This window comes from Microcaecilia unicolor, chromosome 2 (genome assembly GCF_901765095.1).
Source record: "Microcaecilia unicolor chromosome 2, aMicUni1.1, whole genome shotgun sequence".
Classification (NCBI taxonomy): domain Eukaryota; kingdom Metazoa; phylum Chordata; class Amphibia; order Gymnophiona; family Siphonopidae; genus Microcaecilia; species Microcaecilia unicolor.
Genome location: NC_044032.1, coordinates 480,723,030 through 480,740,998, shown reverse-complemented (window position 1 = coordinate 480,740,998; position 17,969 = coordinate 480,723,030). Strand labels below are relative to the sequence as shown.

Here is a 17,969-nt window from a genome sequence, read left to right as displayed (position 1 = left end):
TACATGTGATACTCAATGCAAAAGCCTAGATAGCACCCCTCTCGCTTCTGGACTGCTGTCTCCATCTTACTATTTTTGAGTTTTTCAATAATTTTAAACTTGCTAAGGTATTAAGGATATTAGCCTAATATTAAAATGTTTATATTGTATATTGTGTGATTTATTTAGTGTTTTCTTCTTAGAAGGCAATGAAATGTATTTAAAACTCCTTGCTTGTTATCCTAATTACAATAACTGACTATAAATGAAGAGTTTTGCTAGGGGTGGGTGGGATGAAGACTAAACTGGGTCCTGGAGTGCCTGCTAGAGGCTATCGGTTAATGCTGTGGTACAAAATTCAAATTTTAAAACTAGGGGGAAAAGTGTATGGAGATTAGTTGATAAAGTTTGCTTTTTTATATTTTTATTCGCCCTATCACTAACCTACAATTTCTCCGTTAAACCCCAATCTTTAAGTTCCCAAAGCACAAAGCAAAATAATGTTCATTTAACAGAGAAATGTCCTTTTCTCTCATAACTTCTTAGAAAGAAAGCTCAGTGGGACCTTTTCTCTTTATATAGTTTTGAATCTAAGGGGACTGCTTCAAGCAGGCCCTTTCAAGCTAACTCGGTTATCAGGTTGCTCTTAGTAACCTCTGCAAATATTCTACTTCCTCATACCTTAATTGACACTTGGGTGAGGTTAGTAGCAGTGTTACCTCTCCAGCTACTAAAGAACAAAAAATAACTGTCTTTTAGAACAAGATTTCAGCCTTCCTTCTATCTTTTTAAAGTTTTGTGGCTAAGTTTCTACCGCTAGGAAAAGATTCAGTTTAAAAGTATGGGAAAAGTGTCTACTCCCCCTTCACTATCTCCTCAGACCCTTGCTGAATTCTTTCACAACAAGGTTCAAAAGATAAACCTTGCTTTCTCTACCTCACCAGCTCTCCCTCCACTAGTCCATTCCCCTCTCTCTCCTTCCCCTCATTCCCTTTCCTCCTTTCCTGAAGTTACTATTGAGGAAACTACACTTCTCCTTTCTTCCTCAAAATGTACCACCTGTTCCTCTGATCCCATTCCCACCCACCTTCTTAATGCCATCTCTCCTACTCTTATTCCTTTTATCTGTCACATTCTCAACCTCTCACTTTCCACTGCGACTGTCCCTGCTGCCTTTAAACATGCTGTGGTCACACCTCTCCTTAAGAAGCCTTCACTTGACCCTACTTGTCCCTCTAATTACCGACCCATCTCCCTCCTTCCTTTTCTCTCCAAATTACTTGAGCGTGCTGTTCACCGCCGCTGCCTTGATTTTCTCTCCTCACATGCTATTCTTGACCCATTACAATCTGGTTTTCGCCCTCTCCACTCAACCGAAACTGCGCTTACTAAAGTCTCCAATGACCTATTACTGGCTAAATCCAGAGGTCATATTCCATCCTCATTCTTCTTGATCTTTCCGCTGCTTTTGACACTGTCGATCACAGCATACTTCTCGATACCCTGTCCTCACTTGGATTCCAGGGCTCTGTCCTTTCCTGGTTCTCTTCCTACCTCTCCCTCCGCACCTTTAGTGTTCACTCTGGTGGATCCTCTTCTACTTCTATCCCTCTGCCTGTCGGCGTACCCCAGGGTTCTGTTCTTGGTCCCCTCCTCTTTTCTATCTACACTTCTTCCCTTGGTTCATTAATCTCATCCCATGGCTTTTCCTACCACCTCTATGCTGATGACTCCCAAATCTACCTTTCTACCCCTGATATCTCACCTTGCATCCAAACCAAAGTTTCAGCGTGCTTGTCTGACATTGCTGCCTGGATGTCTCAACGCCACCTGAAATTAAATATGACCAAAACCGAGCTTCTCATTTTCCCCCCCAAACCCACCTCCCCGCTCCCCCCGTTTTCTATTTCTGTTGATGGCTCTCTCATTCTCCCTGTCTCCTCAGCTCGAAACCTTGGGGTCATCTTTGACTCTTCTCTCTCCTTCTCTGCTCATATCCAGCAGACCGCCAAGACCTGTCGTTTCTTTCTTTACAACATCCGTAAAATCCGCCCCTTTCTTTCCGAGCACTCTACCAAAACCCTCATCCACACCCTTGTCACCTCTCGTTTAGACTACTGCAATCTGCTTCTTGCTGGCCTCCCACTTAGTCACCTCTCCCCTCTCCAGTCAGTTCAAAACTCTGCTGCCCGTCTCATCTTCCGCCAGGGTCGCTTTACTCATACTACCCCTCTCCTCAAGACTCTTCACTGGCTCCCTATCCGTTTTCGCATCCTGTTCAAACTTCTTCTACTAACCTATAAATGTACTCACTCTGCTGCTCCCCAGTATCTCTCCACACTCGTCCTTCCCTACACCCCTTCCCGTGCACTCCGCTCCATGGATAAATCCTTCTTATCTGTTCCCTTCTCCACTACTGCCAACTCCAGACTTCGCGCCTTCTGTCTCGCTGCACCCTACGCCTGGAATAAACTTCCTGAGCCCCTACGTCTTGCCCCATCCTTGGCCACCTTTAAATCTAGACTGAAAACCCACCTCTTTAACATTGCTTTTGACTCGTAACCACTTGTAACCACTCGCCTCCTCCTACCCTCCTCTCTTCCTTCCCGTTCACATTAATTGATTTGATTTGCTTACTTTATTTATTTTTTGTCTATTAGATTGTAAGCTCTTTGAGCAGGGACTGTCTTTCTTCTATGTTTGTACAGCGCTGCGTATGCCTTGTAGCGCTATAGAAATGCTAAATAGTAGTAGTAGTAGTAGTAGTACTTCTAGAGAACACTTTAGTTTCAAACTATGGGAAAAGGGTTGTACACTAAATGATACGGAAATCTGAAAGACAAGTGAGGTGATTAAATTTCAGATGATACAAAATTATTCAAGGTTGTCAGGAAGTATTTTTTCACGGAGAGAGTGGTAGATACTTGGAATGCCCTCCCGCGGGAGATGGTGGAGATGAAAACGGTAGCGGAATTCAAACATGCGTGGGATAAACATAAAGGAATCCTGTGCAGAAAGAATGGATCCTCAGAAGCTTAGCCGAGATTGGGAGGCGAGGCTGGTGTTTGGGTGGTGGGGCTAGTTCTGGGCAAGACTTCTATGGTCTGTGTTCTGAAAATGGGGCTAGTTCTGGGCAAGACTTCTACGGTCTGTGTCCTGAAAATGGCAGATACAAATCAAGGTAAGGTATACCCAAGAAGTAGCACATATGAGTTTATCTTGTTGGGCAGACTAGATGGACCGTGCAGGTCTTTTTCTGCCGTCATCTACTATGTTACTATGTAACACGTGCGGACTGTGAAATATTGCAGGAAGACCTTAGGAAATTGGAAGATTGGGCACCCAAATGGCAGATGAAATTTAATATGGATAAATGCAAGGTGATGCACATTGTAAAGAATAATCCGAATCAGTTACCTGATGCTAGGGTCCATCTTGGGGATCAGCACTCAAAAAAATCTAGGTGTTGTTGTACATAATATGCTGAAATCTTCTGCTGATTGTGTGACAGCAGCCAAAAAAGCAAACAGGATGCTAGGAATTATTAGGAAAGGGATGGTGAATAAGACCTAAAATACTTTAAGCCTTTGTATTGCTCCATGGTGCCACCATAACTTGAGTTTTGCATTCAATTCTGGTTGCTGTATCTCAAAAAAAGTTATAGCGGAATTAGAAAAGGTTCAAAGAAGAGCAGCCAAAATGATAAAGGGGATGGAGCTCATCTTGTATGAGGAAAGGCAAAAGAGGTTAAAGCTCTTCAGCTTGGAAAAGAATAGGATGAGAGGAGATATGATTGAGGTCTTAAAAATTTAAAAATCCTGAGTGGTGTAGAACAAGTAGAAGTAAATAAATTTTTACTCATTCCAAAAGTACAAAGACAAGGGGACACTTGAGGAAGTTACATGAAATACTTTTAAAACAGGAGGAAATATTTTTTCACTCAATGAATAGTTAAGCTCTGGAACTCTTTCCGGAGGATGTAGTAAGGGTGGTTAGCGAATCTGGGTTTTAAAAAAAGGTTTGGACAAGTTCTGGAGGAAAAGTCCATAGTTGGTTATTGAGACAGACATGGGGAAACAACTGCTTGACTCAGGATTGGAAGCATGGAATGTTGCTACTAATTGGGTTTCTGCCAGGGACTTGCGACCTAGTTTGACAACTGTTTGGAAAAAGGGATACTGGGCTAGAGGTCCATTGTTCTGACCTAGTATGGCTACTCATTTTTTTAATGTTCTTATGTGGGCAAAGCCTTAAATCATTTTTATTGTCCTACTCAAAAACTGCTTGAATAGCTCCGGCACCTTTCCGAGTCTGGCTTGAAACCAACTCTGTAAGTGTTCCTTTAGTGCAGTTAGTGCTTACCAACATTGTGTGGGAAGTAAGCCCATCTCTGTACAGCCTGTAGTTGTTTGCTTTATGAGAGGTTTGCTGTTGACGAAGCCCCCTGTCAAACCTCCATCTTTGCAGGGCTGAGAAAGCAACAAGACAAATGGTCCACAAGTTCCAGTATGGAAGCCAGAAGAGAAGCAGACCATGTGAAGAAAACAGTCTTTTTTATAACTTTTAGCTCCCAGGTTCAAACAAGTTTGCCCCATATGGAGGGGGAGAGCACCTGGATGAAGGCTGTGGAGGGGTGCATGAGAGAAATTTTGGGAGAGGCTGGGGAGGGAGGCATGAGAGAATCATGATTAAGCACAATTGTGCAATCAAAATGTTTAATCATACGATAGATCACAATTTTACATTTTGCCAAATCCTACTTAAGCTATATCATTGTTTCTCTGCTTTCCATCTGCTGGTTGAGTAGTATAACCCACTTGTTGAACTAGTTTAGTAGTTGGGGTGGCACTTGTGCAAGCATGGTGCAGTACCGCCAAAAACCTCTTAAAAAATATTACGCTGGGCAGTGTCCTCACTGGGCTCCGTCGGATGACATCACCGTGATGTAAGAATAGATGTCCTCCCATCTTTGGAGAACACCTACAGGTGAGTAACTTTGCTGTCCCTGGTCATGGTAGTGACCAAGAAGACCACCATCCTGGTAGACAGAAGTTTGGCTCTTAAGGAGGCACGTAACAGGAAGGTTGAGCAGCTCTTGAAGCAAGCATTTGAGGGTCCGAGTTTCTGTGTGCGGGGGGTGGGGGGCTATGTTGCCCAGTCCTGTTGCCCTTGGTGGCGGGGGGGGGAGGGAAGGATTTGGAAAAACTTGTTAAGGATTTGGCAAGGCTAAACCTCCTTGCCTGCCAGAAGATTGGCCATGTACCAGTTCCCAGGGGACAGGGAAATCCCAGGCCAGTGGCGGAGGTCCCTTCTGCTGATTAGATGGACGACGGTGGGTTTGTCAGGCTCGGAGGTCCTGAAAGGGCTGTCCTTTCAGGGTGTGTGAAGGCCTTGGAACCTCTTGTCCTGTTTTGGCACTGCAGCCTCCAAAGGTCTATTCTTGCATTCATTGGGGCCCCTCAGAGATACAGGTGGCACTAGGTTCAGCCTCTTACTTTGAGTGGGTCCTAATTTTCTTTGACCAACAGATCTTGGAGGTTGTGCAGCAGGGTTATGCCTTGGAGTTTGCTAAACTCATTTTAGACATCTTTATGCTATTCCCATTTGGGACTTCCACCAAGAGGAAGACGATGTAATTTACCCTCAATTGACTGGATTTGGGTGTTGTGGAGCCAGTCCTGCTCCAAGAAGAGGGAGGCAGGTGCTGTTCTGTTCTGTGGTCCCTAGGAAGGGCGTCTCTTCCTGCTCTATCTTGGACCTAAAGGGATCCAATGCCCCTCTTTGGGTGCCTCTTGGAGGCCTTGTGCTTGGTGACTGTGTTGATCAGGCTAGGGATGTTTGTGATCTCCCTGGATCTGATGGAGGCATCTTCTTGCATCCCAATCAGACATTACCACAATTGTTTTTTCCATTTTTGTAAGTTGGTCAGGCACATTCAGTTCAGAACCTTGCCCTTTGGGCTCACAATGGTGTCTGACATCGTTTCCAGGATCACAGTTGTAATGGTAGTCTTCCTGAGCAAGCAGGGCATTCAGGAGCACCTTTAGTTGAATGTCTGGCTGAGTTGGACAGATTCAGCAGTGGGCTGCTAGTGAGCAACAGTGTTGCTAGTAATGAGTTCTACACCCTTGTTACATCGGATGGACTTAATTGGCCCCTTATTTAAGGATTTAAAAACATTTTGCAGAATTCTTTTTTGTATCAGGCTGTCGGAATAAGTTGCCGTCTAGTTTGAAAAATCATCTTATGTGCTATTTCAGAAGGATTTGAAAATGTTTCTTTTTAAGAATTATGTGCATCTAGATGTTTAAATTGATACTACTTTGTATTTTTTGTTTTTGTTACATTTGTACCCCGCGCTTTCCCACTCATAGCAGGCTCAATGCGGCTTACATGGGGCAATGGAGGGTTAAGTGACTTGCCCAGACTCACAAGGAGCTGCCTGTGCCTGAAGTGGGAATTGAACTCAGTTCCTCAGGACCAAAGTCCACCACCCTAACCACTAGGCCACTCCTCCACTCAAAATCCTGTGAGCTGGGAAGTTATCTAGATAACGCCTTCTGCAGAAAATGTTTTAATTTTATCAAGTATATGTAATACACTGTTTTGTTTTTAAGTTAGCTGCTTCGGATCTTTTTAGGAATTAGAGGGTTAGATGTGTCTTTTAGATTAGATTTAGATTAGCTGTCGGAATGCTAGGTAATACATTTTACCAAGAGCCAACTTGTTCTGTCACAAAACATGGAATACTTAGTGGTATTATTTGGTATGTGAAGGGATGGTGTTTTTCCTGGAGGAAAGAATATGCAAGCTGTAGTCTCAGAAGAGGGTATGTTTATGGTGCCCCTCAAGTTTGGGCTTATCTTTAGCTCCTGGGTTCTATGGTGGCAGCTCTCAAGGCTGTTCATGGTCAAGGATTCACATTAGGCTTCTGCAGAAGGCGTTATCTAGATAAGTTCCCAGCTCCCAGGATTTTGAGATCGCCCCCTGATCTTAGGGCCACTGCAAAGATGTCTTGCTTGGTAGGACCTACCAGACTGCCTGCTCCTGGTGGTTCCTTTGGACCCTCCTGATTGGATTGTGGTGATCATGGATGTCTTTCAGACTGGGAGCCCATTGTTTAGAGAGTCTGTCCACAGGGGTGGTGGTCGATAGTGGAGGCATTGTGGTCTGTCTGTTGCTTGGAGATCCGGAACCTTATGATTGATAAACCAATTGCAATCGATTGCAGTTGTCCTTTGTGACATTTTCTTTCTTCTCTGGAAGGAAAAGGTGGTCCAGGTGATGTCAGACAGTACAACAATCATGGTAGTACCCAGAGATCAGTGGTAGCACTGGAGGTAGTTGAATTCTGCATCTAGGCAGAGCACCATCTCTTGGCAATTTTCATGTTTCACATTGCAGAAGTAAAGAATGTTTAGGCAGATTGGGGGAGTGGGAGTTTGAGCCTGGAGGCTTTCTATCTCATGGTAGATATCTGTATTTCAACAACGCCATCAGATTGCAGCATGGAAGTACCCAACGAGCACTTCCTTCAGTTGAAGGAAGGAGGCCATTGTGGCAGGGATTGATGCCTCGGTTCAAACTTGACCTAGGCAAGAGCCTCTCTATATGTTCCTTCCCTGACCTTTGCTGGCAGAGTTTTTAGAAAGGCAGCAGCTCACCTGTTCTTAGTAATCTTTGTGGCCCTGGACTGGCTACACGCTATCCATTGTACTCGGGCCTGATGTGCCTGCTGTCAAGTTTTTCTCTGCAGTTTCCCTGGTGATGGGGAGCCTTAAGACAGTTATTATAGACCCCTTCTGGCTTGGCTGTTGAGAGGTGCTGCTTGACCATCAGGGCTACTCTGCTCAGGTTATTTCCATACTGTTAAAAGTTCGGAGGCATGTCTGTCTTGTATCTGTGTGGGGAAATGTTTTGAGCACTGGTGCGTGAAATAGGAGCTTCCCCATGGTTGACTCAGTTGGGTTGGTTTTCCATTCCCTGAAGGTTCAGGTGGCAGCTATCTCATGTTTCAAAGGTAGGATTCAAGAGACCTCACTGGAAGTGATTTGGTTTCTGTGTGGGATAGAACATATGTGCCCTTAATTTGGCAGGCCTTCTCCAGTGAAATCTTAATCTGGTCCTTAATGCATTTGGTGGTCTGCCTTTTGGGCCCTTGAAGGTGTATCTCCCTAAAGGACCTGTGATAAAACGCCTAGCCACCCGCCTGGGGCTAATCCTGTGGCCACCTGGAGGGTCTGTCCCCAGCACAGCCCAGGTCCGTTCTTCATCAGCCACTTGTGCTCTACATTAGCACCCTCCACCCCGCTGACTGGGTCTCACCTCTGGGCGAATCTCCCACTCTCAGGTTATTCCACGGTGATTTCTGGGTTACTGAGGCCACACTCTCAGAGCTCCCACAGTTCCCAGAAAGCACCCACAGACCAAAACACAAACCATCAGGATTCTTAGTCAGTCCAAGACAGCAGAGTTAATAAACTTTAGGTTTATTATTGCAGAACTTGAACAGTGAACTATATAACACAGATGGAAAAGTTACAAGCAATAACAGATAACTGAATAAGGATCAATTATAACCATTTATCTACTACCTAAATAGTACCTGGGGAGTTCAGGAACATGATATAGCTGCTTACAGGTTATGAAGTCTTAACTGTTCACAGGGTCTCAGGAAAAGAGAACCTTCTCTTTCCACTCCCTTATCTGCAACTAAAAAAAAATACCTCGGCGCTTAAGGTAACAGCTCTTGGCGGGAAGAAGAAACTGACAGTCCTGTAACAACTTTACAAACAGAAGACAGTCACCACCTGCTGGCCAAACAAAAGAAATGCACATCATAAACTATAGCTATACAATTTTCAAGAAGAAAATTTCCTGTTTCGCCACAGGACCTCACTCTGAAGATGGTGTTTCTGGTCACTATTTGCTAGGGTGGAAGAGTTTTGGAGCTCCAGGCTCTCTCATGTAAAGACCTTTATCTTTCTTTCTCCAAGACCTTTATCTTTCTTTCTCCATGAACGCTGTTTCCCTCATGATAATTCCATCATTCTTGCTAAGGTAGTTTCTGGCTTTGAGGTTCACAAAGATTCAGACTTCTCTCAAAAGGCCCATAAATTAGATGTGCATCGGGTCCTCTTCTGATATTTGGATGTTACAAACTCCTCCTAGACCTGGGCTCCTCAAATCTTGGGCACCAGGTTGCCATGGCGCCTAGAAAATGCATCCTGCTGCCCAGGATTTCATAAGTTGGAAAGCTATTTTTTCTCTCCTGTGGCAGAACTGCCTCAAACTGCTTTTCTTGGCTCTGCACAATGGATGGTTCTCTGTAAACTTGAGCCACACAGTGCTGGAGGTTCGGGAAGTGTCTGTTTCTTGTCTTATGCTTTAATCCATGATCCATCCTGAATTTCCTGCACCACAGAGCTCAAGTGTCTGGAGAGCCCGATTGCTGTGCAGAGCTGCGTGAAACAGTTTTTCTGAGGAAAGATCTAATGGCTGCTATATGACACAGAGCCAGAAAGACTGGGTGAAGGCTGGAGAAAGTGGCATTAGAGAGTCAGACTGGGTGTTGAGGCATGAAAGAGAAGCTGATTGGAATCCAGCCTGTGGTGATAAGTGAATCTAAAAGGCAATTTCCGGGTGCTGTCACACAGCTGACAGTATGCTTTGGGATAGGAGACCATTGACTTCTGCAGGGATTAGCAGAGGCACCTTAAGGAATTGATTTACTATATTTTCTTTGTCCACAGACATAAAATAGGGGAAAAATTCTTAGTAAGACAATTTTTAAAAGAGCTACTGCTAATCTGTGAGGAGATTCCAACACCCACCTCCCCCAAACTTCACTGGAGACAATTACTACTACTACTACTATTTAGCATTTCTATAGCACGTACGCAGCACTGCACAAACATAGAAGAAAGACAGTCCCTGCTCAAAGAGCTTACAATCTAATAGACAAAAAATAAAGTAAGCAAATCAAATCAATTAATGTGAACGGGAAGGAGACAGGAGAACGGACTAGTGGAGGGAGAGGTGGTGAGGTAGAGAATGCAAGGTTTATCTTTTGAACCTTGTCGTGAAAGAATTCAGCAAGGGTCTGAGGAGATAATGAAGGGGGAGTTGGGGGAGGGGGCACCTTGAGGAGAGAGTTCAATGTGGTGAAGAGAAGTCGAGGGTTAGAGCCAAGAGAGTTGGTCAGTTGGATATAATAATCCTGTTTGGCACGTAAAAGAGCAGATTGGAAGGAGGTCCAGCATGAACTTAAAGTGTAAGAAATCAGCAAGGGCCCGAGATTTCCGCCAGAGGCGTTCGACGGAGCGGGTACAGGAACGTAGGTAGCGGATATTAGAAGTCAGCCAAGGTTGGGGTTTTGTAAGCCTTATAGAGCGGGTCATCAAAGGTGCAAGAGTGTCTAAGGCAGAGGATAGAGTATTGTTGTAAGAAGAAACAGCCTCGTTGACAGACGTGGATGGTTCCACAGTAGAGACGAGGTTTGAAACATGGGAGGATAGAGATGAAGGGTCAATATCGTGAAGATTCCTAGATAAATTAGATAAGATAGGACGGGACTGGGAGGGAGGAGATTTAAGTGTGAAAGTTATAAGATGGTGATCAGAGAGGGGAAGATCAGAGGCAAGGAAACTAGAGGGTGAACAGTTGGAGGAGAAGATGAGATCAAGACAGTGACCATTTTGATGAGTGGGGGAGGTGGAGCATAGTTGGAGATTAAAGGAGGACGTTAAAGCGAGTAACTTGGAAATATAAGAATTGGAAGGATCATTAGCAGGAATATTAAAGTCACCAAGGATGAGAGAGGGGGAGGAAGGATCATGGAAGAAGGCAAGCCAGGCATCAAAGTCACTGAGAATGGATGAAAGGGACTTATCAGGGGGACGATAAATGACCGCTATTCGAAGAGGCAGAGAAGAGAAAAGGCGGATAGAGTGGACTTCAAAGGAGGAAAAACAGTGAGATTGAGGTGGAAGAAGGGGTTGAAATCTGGAGGAGGGAGAGAGAAGTAGTCCAACATCACCCCAGCGACCAGCAGGGCGAGGAGTATGTGAAAATAGATAACTGCCATGGCACAGGGCTGCGACTGAAGCAGAGTCATCAGGGCAGAGCCAGGTTTCTGTTATGGTGAGCAGATGGAAGGGTGGGGAAGGCTTAGACACTGGCATCAACGTTTTTGGGCTGGTTCCTAGATTTAATGAAAATTTGTCAAGGCCTGCTCTAGACTGTTTTATTTCTTGGTTCCCATAAAGGGGGAGGTGGCTTTCAAGTCCTTAAATTCTTGCTGAATTAATTCAGCCATAGAGGCAGCTTACATTCTCTGGTATAAATTTTTGAAACAAGTAGGTTTTTAAATACTTTTGAAAAATTACTTAAGAAAAGACTGTTAATCTGCAATGGTATAATTCCAAGCCAAGAGACTGCCTGATAAGAAAAGGCTGATTCAAAGATTTTCCTATAGCGAGTCAATTTAAAAGAATGAAAATTTAGCAACTGATGACTTCTCAATCTAGGCAAATTGCTGCCACTAGAAAAAAAAAAATCAAAAAAGGAAAATCTTCAGGAACCAGTCCATTCATGATTTAAAAAATAAAACAAGCAAGTTTAAAGATAATTCGGTCTCTAATTGGGAAGCCAGTGAAGATTAATCAGTAATGGAGAAAGATGGTCAAACTTTTTTCTTCTTAAAATTAATCTGACTGCAGTATTTTGCAGGAGCGGGTGCTTTTTCTCAAGTATACCTGCATAAATAGAATTGCAATAGTCTAATTGAGACAATATAATTTACCTTGGTGTAGTTTACCTTTGGTTGCCGAAGTACTCCATTCAAGCACTACAGACAACAGTGAATTCAGCCATGCGATTGTTATTGGAAAGTTCCCGTTCTGAACATATTTCCTCTAGTCTGAAACACCTGAAGTGGTTACCAGCGCAATGGAGGATTTTATATACATAGTAACATGGAGGGGCATAATCGAACGGGGGCGCCCATCTCTAAGGACGGCCCCGTAAAGGGGCGTCCTCGACCGTATTATCGAAACAAGATGGGCGTCCATCTTTCGTTTCGATAATACAGTTGGGGACGCCCAAATCTCAACATTTGGGTTGACCTTAGAGATGGCCGACCTTGGTTTTCGCCGATAATGGAAACCAAAGACGGCCATTTCAAAAACGGCCAAATCCAAGCCATTTGGTCGTAGGAGGAGCCAGCATTTGTAGTGCACTGGTCCCCCTCACATGCCAGGACACCAACCGAGCACCCTAGAGGGCACTGCAGTGGACTTCGCAAATTGCTCCCATGTGCATAGCTCCCTTACATTGGGTGCTGAGCCCCCCAACTCCCCCCCCCCCCCCCCCCCACGGTCCGCCTGCCTGAAGTACACTGCACCCACTACAACTGCTCCAGGGACCCGTATACTGCTGCGATGGACCAGAGTATGGCATTTGAGGCTGACATAGAGGCTGGCAAAAAAGTATTTTTAACCTGTTTTTTATGGTGAGAGGGGGTTAGTGACCACTGGGGGAGTAAGGGGAGGTCATCCCCGATTCCCTCCGGTGGTCATCTCCGATTCCCTCCGGTGGTCATCTGATCAGTTCGGGCATCTTTTCACGGCTTGGTCATGAAAAAAAATGGACCAAGTAAACATAGTAACATAGTAGATGACGGCAGAAAAAGACCTGCATGGTCCATCCAGTCTGCCCAACAAGATAAACTCATATGTGCTACTTTTTGTGTATACCTTACCTTGATTTGTATCTGTCATTTTCAGGGCACAGACCGTATAAGTCTGCCCAGCACTATCCCTGCCTCCCAACCACCGGCTCTGGCACAGACCGTATAAGTCTGCTCAGCAATATCCTCGCCTCCCAACCACCAGCCCAGCCTCCCACCACCGGCTCTGCCACCTAATCTCAGCTAAGCTTCTCGTCAGGGACGCCCTTCTTTTTTCCATTATCAGCCGAGGACGCCCATCTCCTAATCATGCCCCAGTCCCGCCTGCGCTACCCTGCCAACACGCCCCCGTGAACTTTGGTCGTCCCCGCGACAGAAAGCTGTCGAGGGTGTAAAAAAAATTGGTTTGCGATTATGCCGATTTGGGCGGCCTTGCGAGAAGGGCGCCCATCTCCCGATTTGTGTCGAAAGATGGGCACCCGTCTCCTTCGAAAATGAGCTGGATAGTAACATAGTAGATGATGGCAGAAAAAGACATGCACGGTCCATCCAGTCTGCCCAACAAGATAAACTCATATGTGCTACTTTTTGTGTATACCTCACCTTGATTTGTATTTGCCATTTTCAGGGCACAGACCGTAGAAGTCTTGCCCAGCACTAGCCCCGCCTCCCAACCACCAGCCCCGCCTCCCCCCACCGGTTCTGCCACCCAATCTAGGCTAAGCTTCTGAGGATCCATATAGTTGCCATGGTGGTTTAAACTATTTACCAAGATTCAGCTTCTTACTTGAAAGCTGCGGTACAGTGGTATATGCCATCACGATCTTTGAACTACAAGCATCAGCATATGCTGGTGACTCCTGCATTTCAACGCTTGCACCTGGAACTCATAAGGATGGGTTCTTATTCTGTCCGTGGACCTATTGAATGGAAGAGTCTGCTCTTGCAGTTCAAATGTGAGAGCTGCAAGCCAACATTTCGGAAGCACCTAAGTGACTTTTTTTTTGTTTTAAGGCTTTTCATTATCCTGTTTGTGATGTATTTTTGATACGTCTTGTTTTTGCTGCTTTTGTATTTTTGTTTTATTATATATTTTATGAATGTTCTTATTGTAATCTGCTCTGGATAAGGGCAGATTAAAAAAACTAATAAATCTAATATTAATTGATTGTACCAGTATAGAAAACTGATATTCATAAAAATAGGGTGAATGACTCTTAACTGCTTTAATTGATGATAACACTTTTTATACAAATTATTAACTTGGGTTCAAAAGACAGAAGAATTGAGTATAAACCTAAAACTTAAAGATGTACGTATTGTAAGCCTCCTAGAATATTTTTTTCATACTGGCAATTTATAAGTGGAATATAAATAAAATGTTATTTGCATACACATGTGAGGTTGTTTTACTCATCTAATTGTGTGGTAAGCATTAGCAAATATAAGTGATTATTTTTTTTAAATTTACAATTTGAATTTGTGTTTTCATAGTTTAGGATTTACTTTATTTTGTGTTCAGATTTCAGAATTCCAAGAAAACCATAAAAGGCACTTGTTAACATTCTACAAAGGGCAGGTAAATGTAAACATTTAGTTTCTATTGTCAGACTTCAGTATAATGGACAAAATGAGTTATATTCTTAATTCATTTAGAGCGTATTTAGAGACTCTTCTGGATGCATTGGGTACTTTGTGTCCATAGAAATGTCATTTTCTAAGGGAAACTCTTTATCTTTGGAAAGATTTCGTTTTGCCTTCCTACCAGGAACTACTGCAGAAGAAGCTCCTCTCCTATATGCAGGCTAATGCTGTCAAGCCTTTCCTACTATAGGAGAGAAGGTGGAGATTCTACTTTATTTCTTCATACCTAAGTGCCTTGGCCAGATCTATAATAAAAAGAGAAGTTGCAATTTATTTTTCTGGACACAGTGATTCTCTTCTTAAATAAAAGTTGCTTATCACAATTTTTAATGGGTGCATTAACATTTTTTTAGTGTGCTGTTTAGTAATGTGGAGGGGCATAATCGAAAGGGGCACCCAAGTCTTCCTGAGATCGTCCCGGCAAAGGGGCAGGGAAAACCCGTATTATCGAAACAAGATGGGCGTCCATCTTTCGTTTCGATAATACGGTTGGAGACGCCCAAATCTTGACATTTAGGTCGTCCTTAGAGATAGTCGTCCTTAGACTTGGTTGCTTCTGATTTTTGGCGTTAATGGAAACTAAGGACGCCCATCTCAGAAACGACCAAATGCAAGCCCTTTGGTCATGGGAGGAGCCAGCATTCATAGTGTACTGGTGGTCCCCCTGACATGCCAGGACACCAACCGGGCACCCTAGGGGGCACTGCAGTGGACTTGATAAATTGCTCCCAGGTGCATAGCTCCCTTACCTTCTGTGGTGAGCCCCCCAAAACCCACTACCCACAACTGTACACCACTACCATAGCCCTTATGGGTGAAGGGGAGCACCTAGATGTGGGTACAGTGGGTTTGTGGTGGGTTTTGGAGGGCTCACATTTACCACCACAAGTGTAACAGGTAAGGGGGGGATGGGCCTGTGTCCACCTGCCTGAAGTGCTCTCACCCACTAAAACTGCTCCAGGTACCTGCATACTGCTGCGATGGAGCTGCGTATTACATTTGAGGCTGGCAAAAAATATTTTTAAAAATATTTTTTGAGGGTGGGAGGGGGTTAGTGACCACTGGGGGAGTCAGGGGAGGTCATCCCTAATTCCCTCCGGTGGTCATCTGGTCAGTTCGGGCACCTTTTTGATGCTTGGTCGTAAGAAAAAAAGGACCAGGTAAAGTCGTCCAAGTGTTCGTCAGGGACACTCTTTTTTTTTTTTTTTTTTTTTCATTATTGGTCGAGGACGCCCATGTGTTAGACACGGACAAGTCCCGCCTCGCTACGCCTCCAAAACGCCCTTGAGAACTTTAGTCGTCCCCGCGATGTAAAGCAGTTGGGGATGCCCAAAATCGGCTTTCCATTATACCGATTTGGGCGACCCTGTGAGAAAGACGCCAATCTTGCGATTTATGTCGAAAGATGGGCGTCCTTCTTCTCTTTTGAAAAAAAGCCTGATAGCCTCCATTTATCCAGGAATTAGATGTTTAGCATGGGAATAGTGTTGATTCCCAGGTTAAATCGGTAATGCAGTTTGTTTTTGATAACACAAAACATTTAGAAAGCATCTCTGTAAATGTGGTGTGTTTATTCTCCGAGGACAAACAGGCTCAAAATTCTTACACATGGGTCGTCGTCCGTGACAGCCCAGGAGACGGAAGAAAACTTCAAAAGCTCAAGAACCTTCCCGAACGTTCCGCCGCGCGGGCGGCTTCCCGCCCGCAATGCAACCGTGCAGTGATCTGTTTCTTTTCCTCCGCGGTTCTGGGCAGTCAATGTGTTTTTTCACACTGCACAGTTTTCGGCTCAAGAGGCATTCAACTTTGGCGTTCATCGCTCCTCTTTCGTTATTTTTTTGATTTAGTATAGAGTATTAAAAAATAAAAATTTTTGTTTAAAAAAACGTTTTGCTTTTTTCTGTATTTTTTAGTTTTTTCTCATTTCTTCCCTTTATTTTTCGTCGCGGCCAGCCTTTAGGCCGCTCGGCCGGGTCTTTTCCCCTTTTTTTGTGCCCTTTTTTATTGGCACAATCGAGCCTTTTGATTTCGTGAATGCTATTTTCCTGCCCATGTCATTGAAGACTCGCTGCAACTGGACCATCTCGAGCACCGACCCCCTACGCGTAGTGTCTTCAGTGTCTTGGGCCCGACTATTTTCCAGCTTCTTGTAAGCTGTGCAAGTTAATAAAGAAGCGGACCCAAGTGGCTCGAGAGTCTCAGCGTGAGAAACTTTTTTCTGAACAGTCCGGTCCTTCGACATCGGCGTCGACGTTGAGGGAAGCAGCAACACCTGGAGCGCAGGTAATGGCTGCCAAGAGACTGCATCGAGCTGGGAGCAGTGAGGCATCGAGTGGGTCTCCACCCATCTCGAGGCCTCCTGCTATGCAGGTCCCCCGTGACCGACCTTCATCGATTCTGGCCCCGAGGAGGCGTGTGGATTCTACGTCATCCTCATTGGTACCGAGGAGTCTCGATGACAGGCGTCGAGCGAATGCGAAGAAGCATCGTCATCGATCTCCTTCCAGGCACGGTACCGAGAGCTCCGGGGAGCCGAAGGAGTTGGCACCCGAGAAGCGTCGGCACAGAGAGTATCGCTCACCCTACATTCAGGAGGTGCCGATGCGTCAGTCATCTGGCAGCCTGGTACCGGCTTTCGAGCCCCCTCAGATTCTAGCACTGACTCCTGCACCGGCCCCACAGCCTTTTCCGATGGAAGCTCTCAATTAGTGCATCCGGGCCCTTCTTCCAGAGCTTCTGGAAGGCTTGCTTCGCCAATCTGTATCAGGGATGCTTGCGCCTTCCATACCGACTGTAGAGGCGGCATCTGGGCCATCGCCTGCGAGGAGCTCCCCGTCCTCGGTACCGCTTGCGGTGGAGGAAGCTTCACCGGAGTCCAGGCAAAGGTCGATTTCTCAACATCCCCCACGAAGTCGTCAATCCTCGACGTCGAGGCAGGCTCGGGTTGCTCTTAGGGAGCTTCTCTCTGATACCGAAGATGAGCGCTCATGGGGAGAAGTGGAAGACCCCAGGTACTTTTCGGAGGAGGAGTCCTGCGGGCTTCCCTATGATCCTACTCCACCGATTGAAGTAAGGATGACTCCGCCTGAGAGTCTTACTTTCTCATCCTTTGTACGGGAAATGTCTAAGGACATTCCATTCCCTATGGAGGTTGTGGATGAGCCCAGGGCTGAGATGCTCAAGGTCCTGGATTATCCTTCACCTGCAGAGGTTGCAACGCCCCCCCCCCCCTGCACAATACACTCAGGGAAGTGCTGATGCGGAATTGGTGTTGCCCTCTCTCTAATCCAGTGGTTCCCAAGAAGTCCGAGTCCCAGTACAGAGTCCTTGGAGAGCCTGTAATGGTGAAGGCCCAACTTCCTCACGATTCCATGGTGGTGGACTCTGCTCTCAGAAGAGCCAAGAGTACTTTGGATTCTTTTGGGAGACGAACATATCAGGCCACTATGCTCGCCGCAAAGATCCAAACATACCAGCTCTACACGAGCATTCACTTACGGAACTCGGTGAGGCAACTGTCTAGTTTAGTTGAATCACTTCCTGCGGAGCTTGCTGAACCTTTTTGGTCAGGCAGCAGAAGGCGTGTCGCAAATTCCTGGCCAGGGGGGGGTCTTACGACACTTTGATGTAGCATCCCGAGTAGCTGCTCAAGGTATAG

General features: G+C 45.3%; 1 protein-coding gene across 1 annotated transcript in view; it reads left to right on the top strand.

The window, feature by feature from the left end:
* Positions 1-17,969, top strand: part of RNF212 (ring finger protein 212) — a 548,782-nt gene that overhangs the window by 185,333 nt on the left and 345,480 nt on the right. The window contains exon 4 of the mRNA XM_030191071.1: positions 14,190-14,246. Coding sequence (XP_030046931.1) covers positions 14,190-14,246 — 57 coding nt within the window. The remainder of the gene's footprint in view (positions 1-14,189; positions 14,247-17,969) is intronic.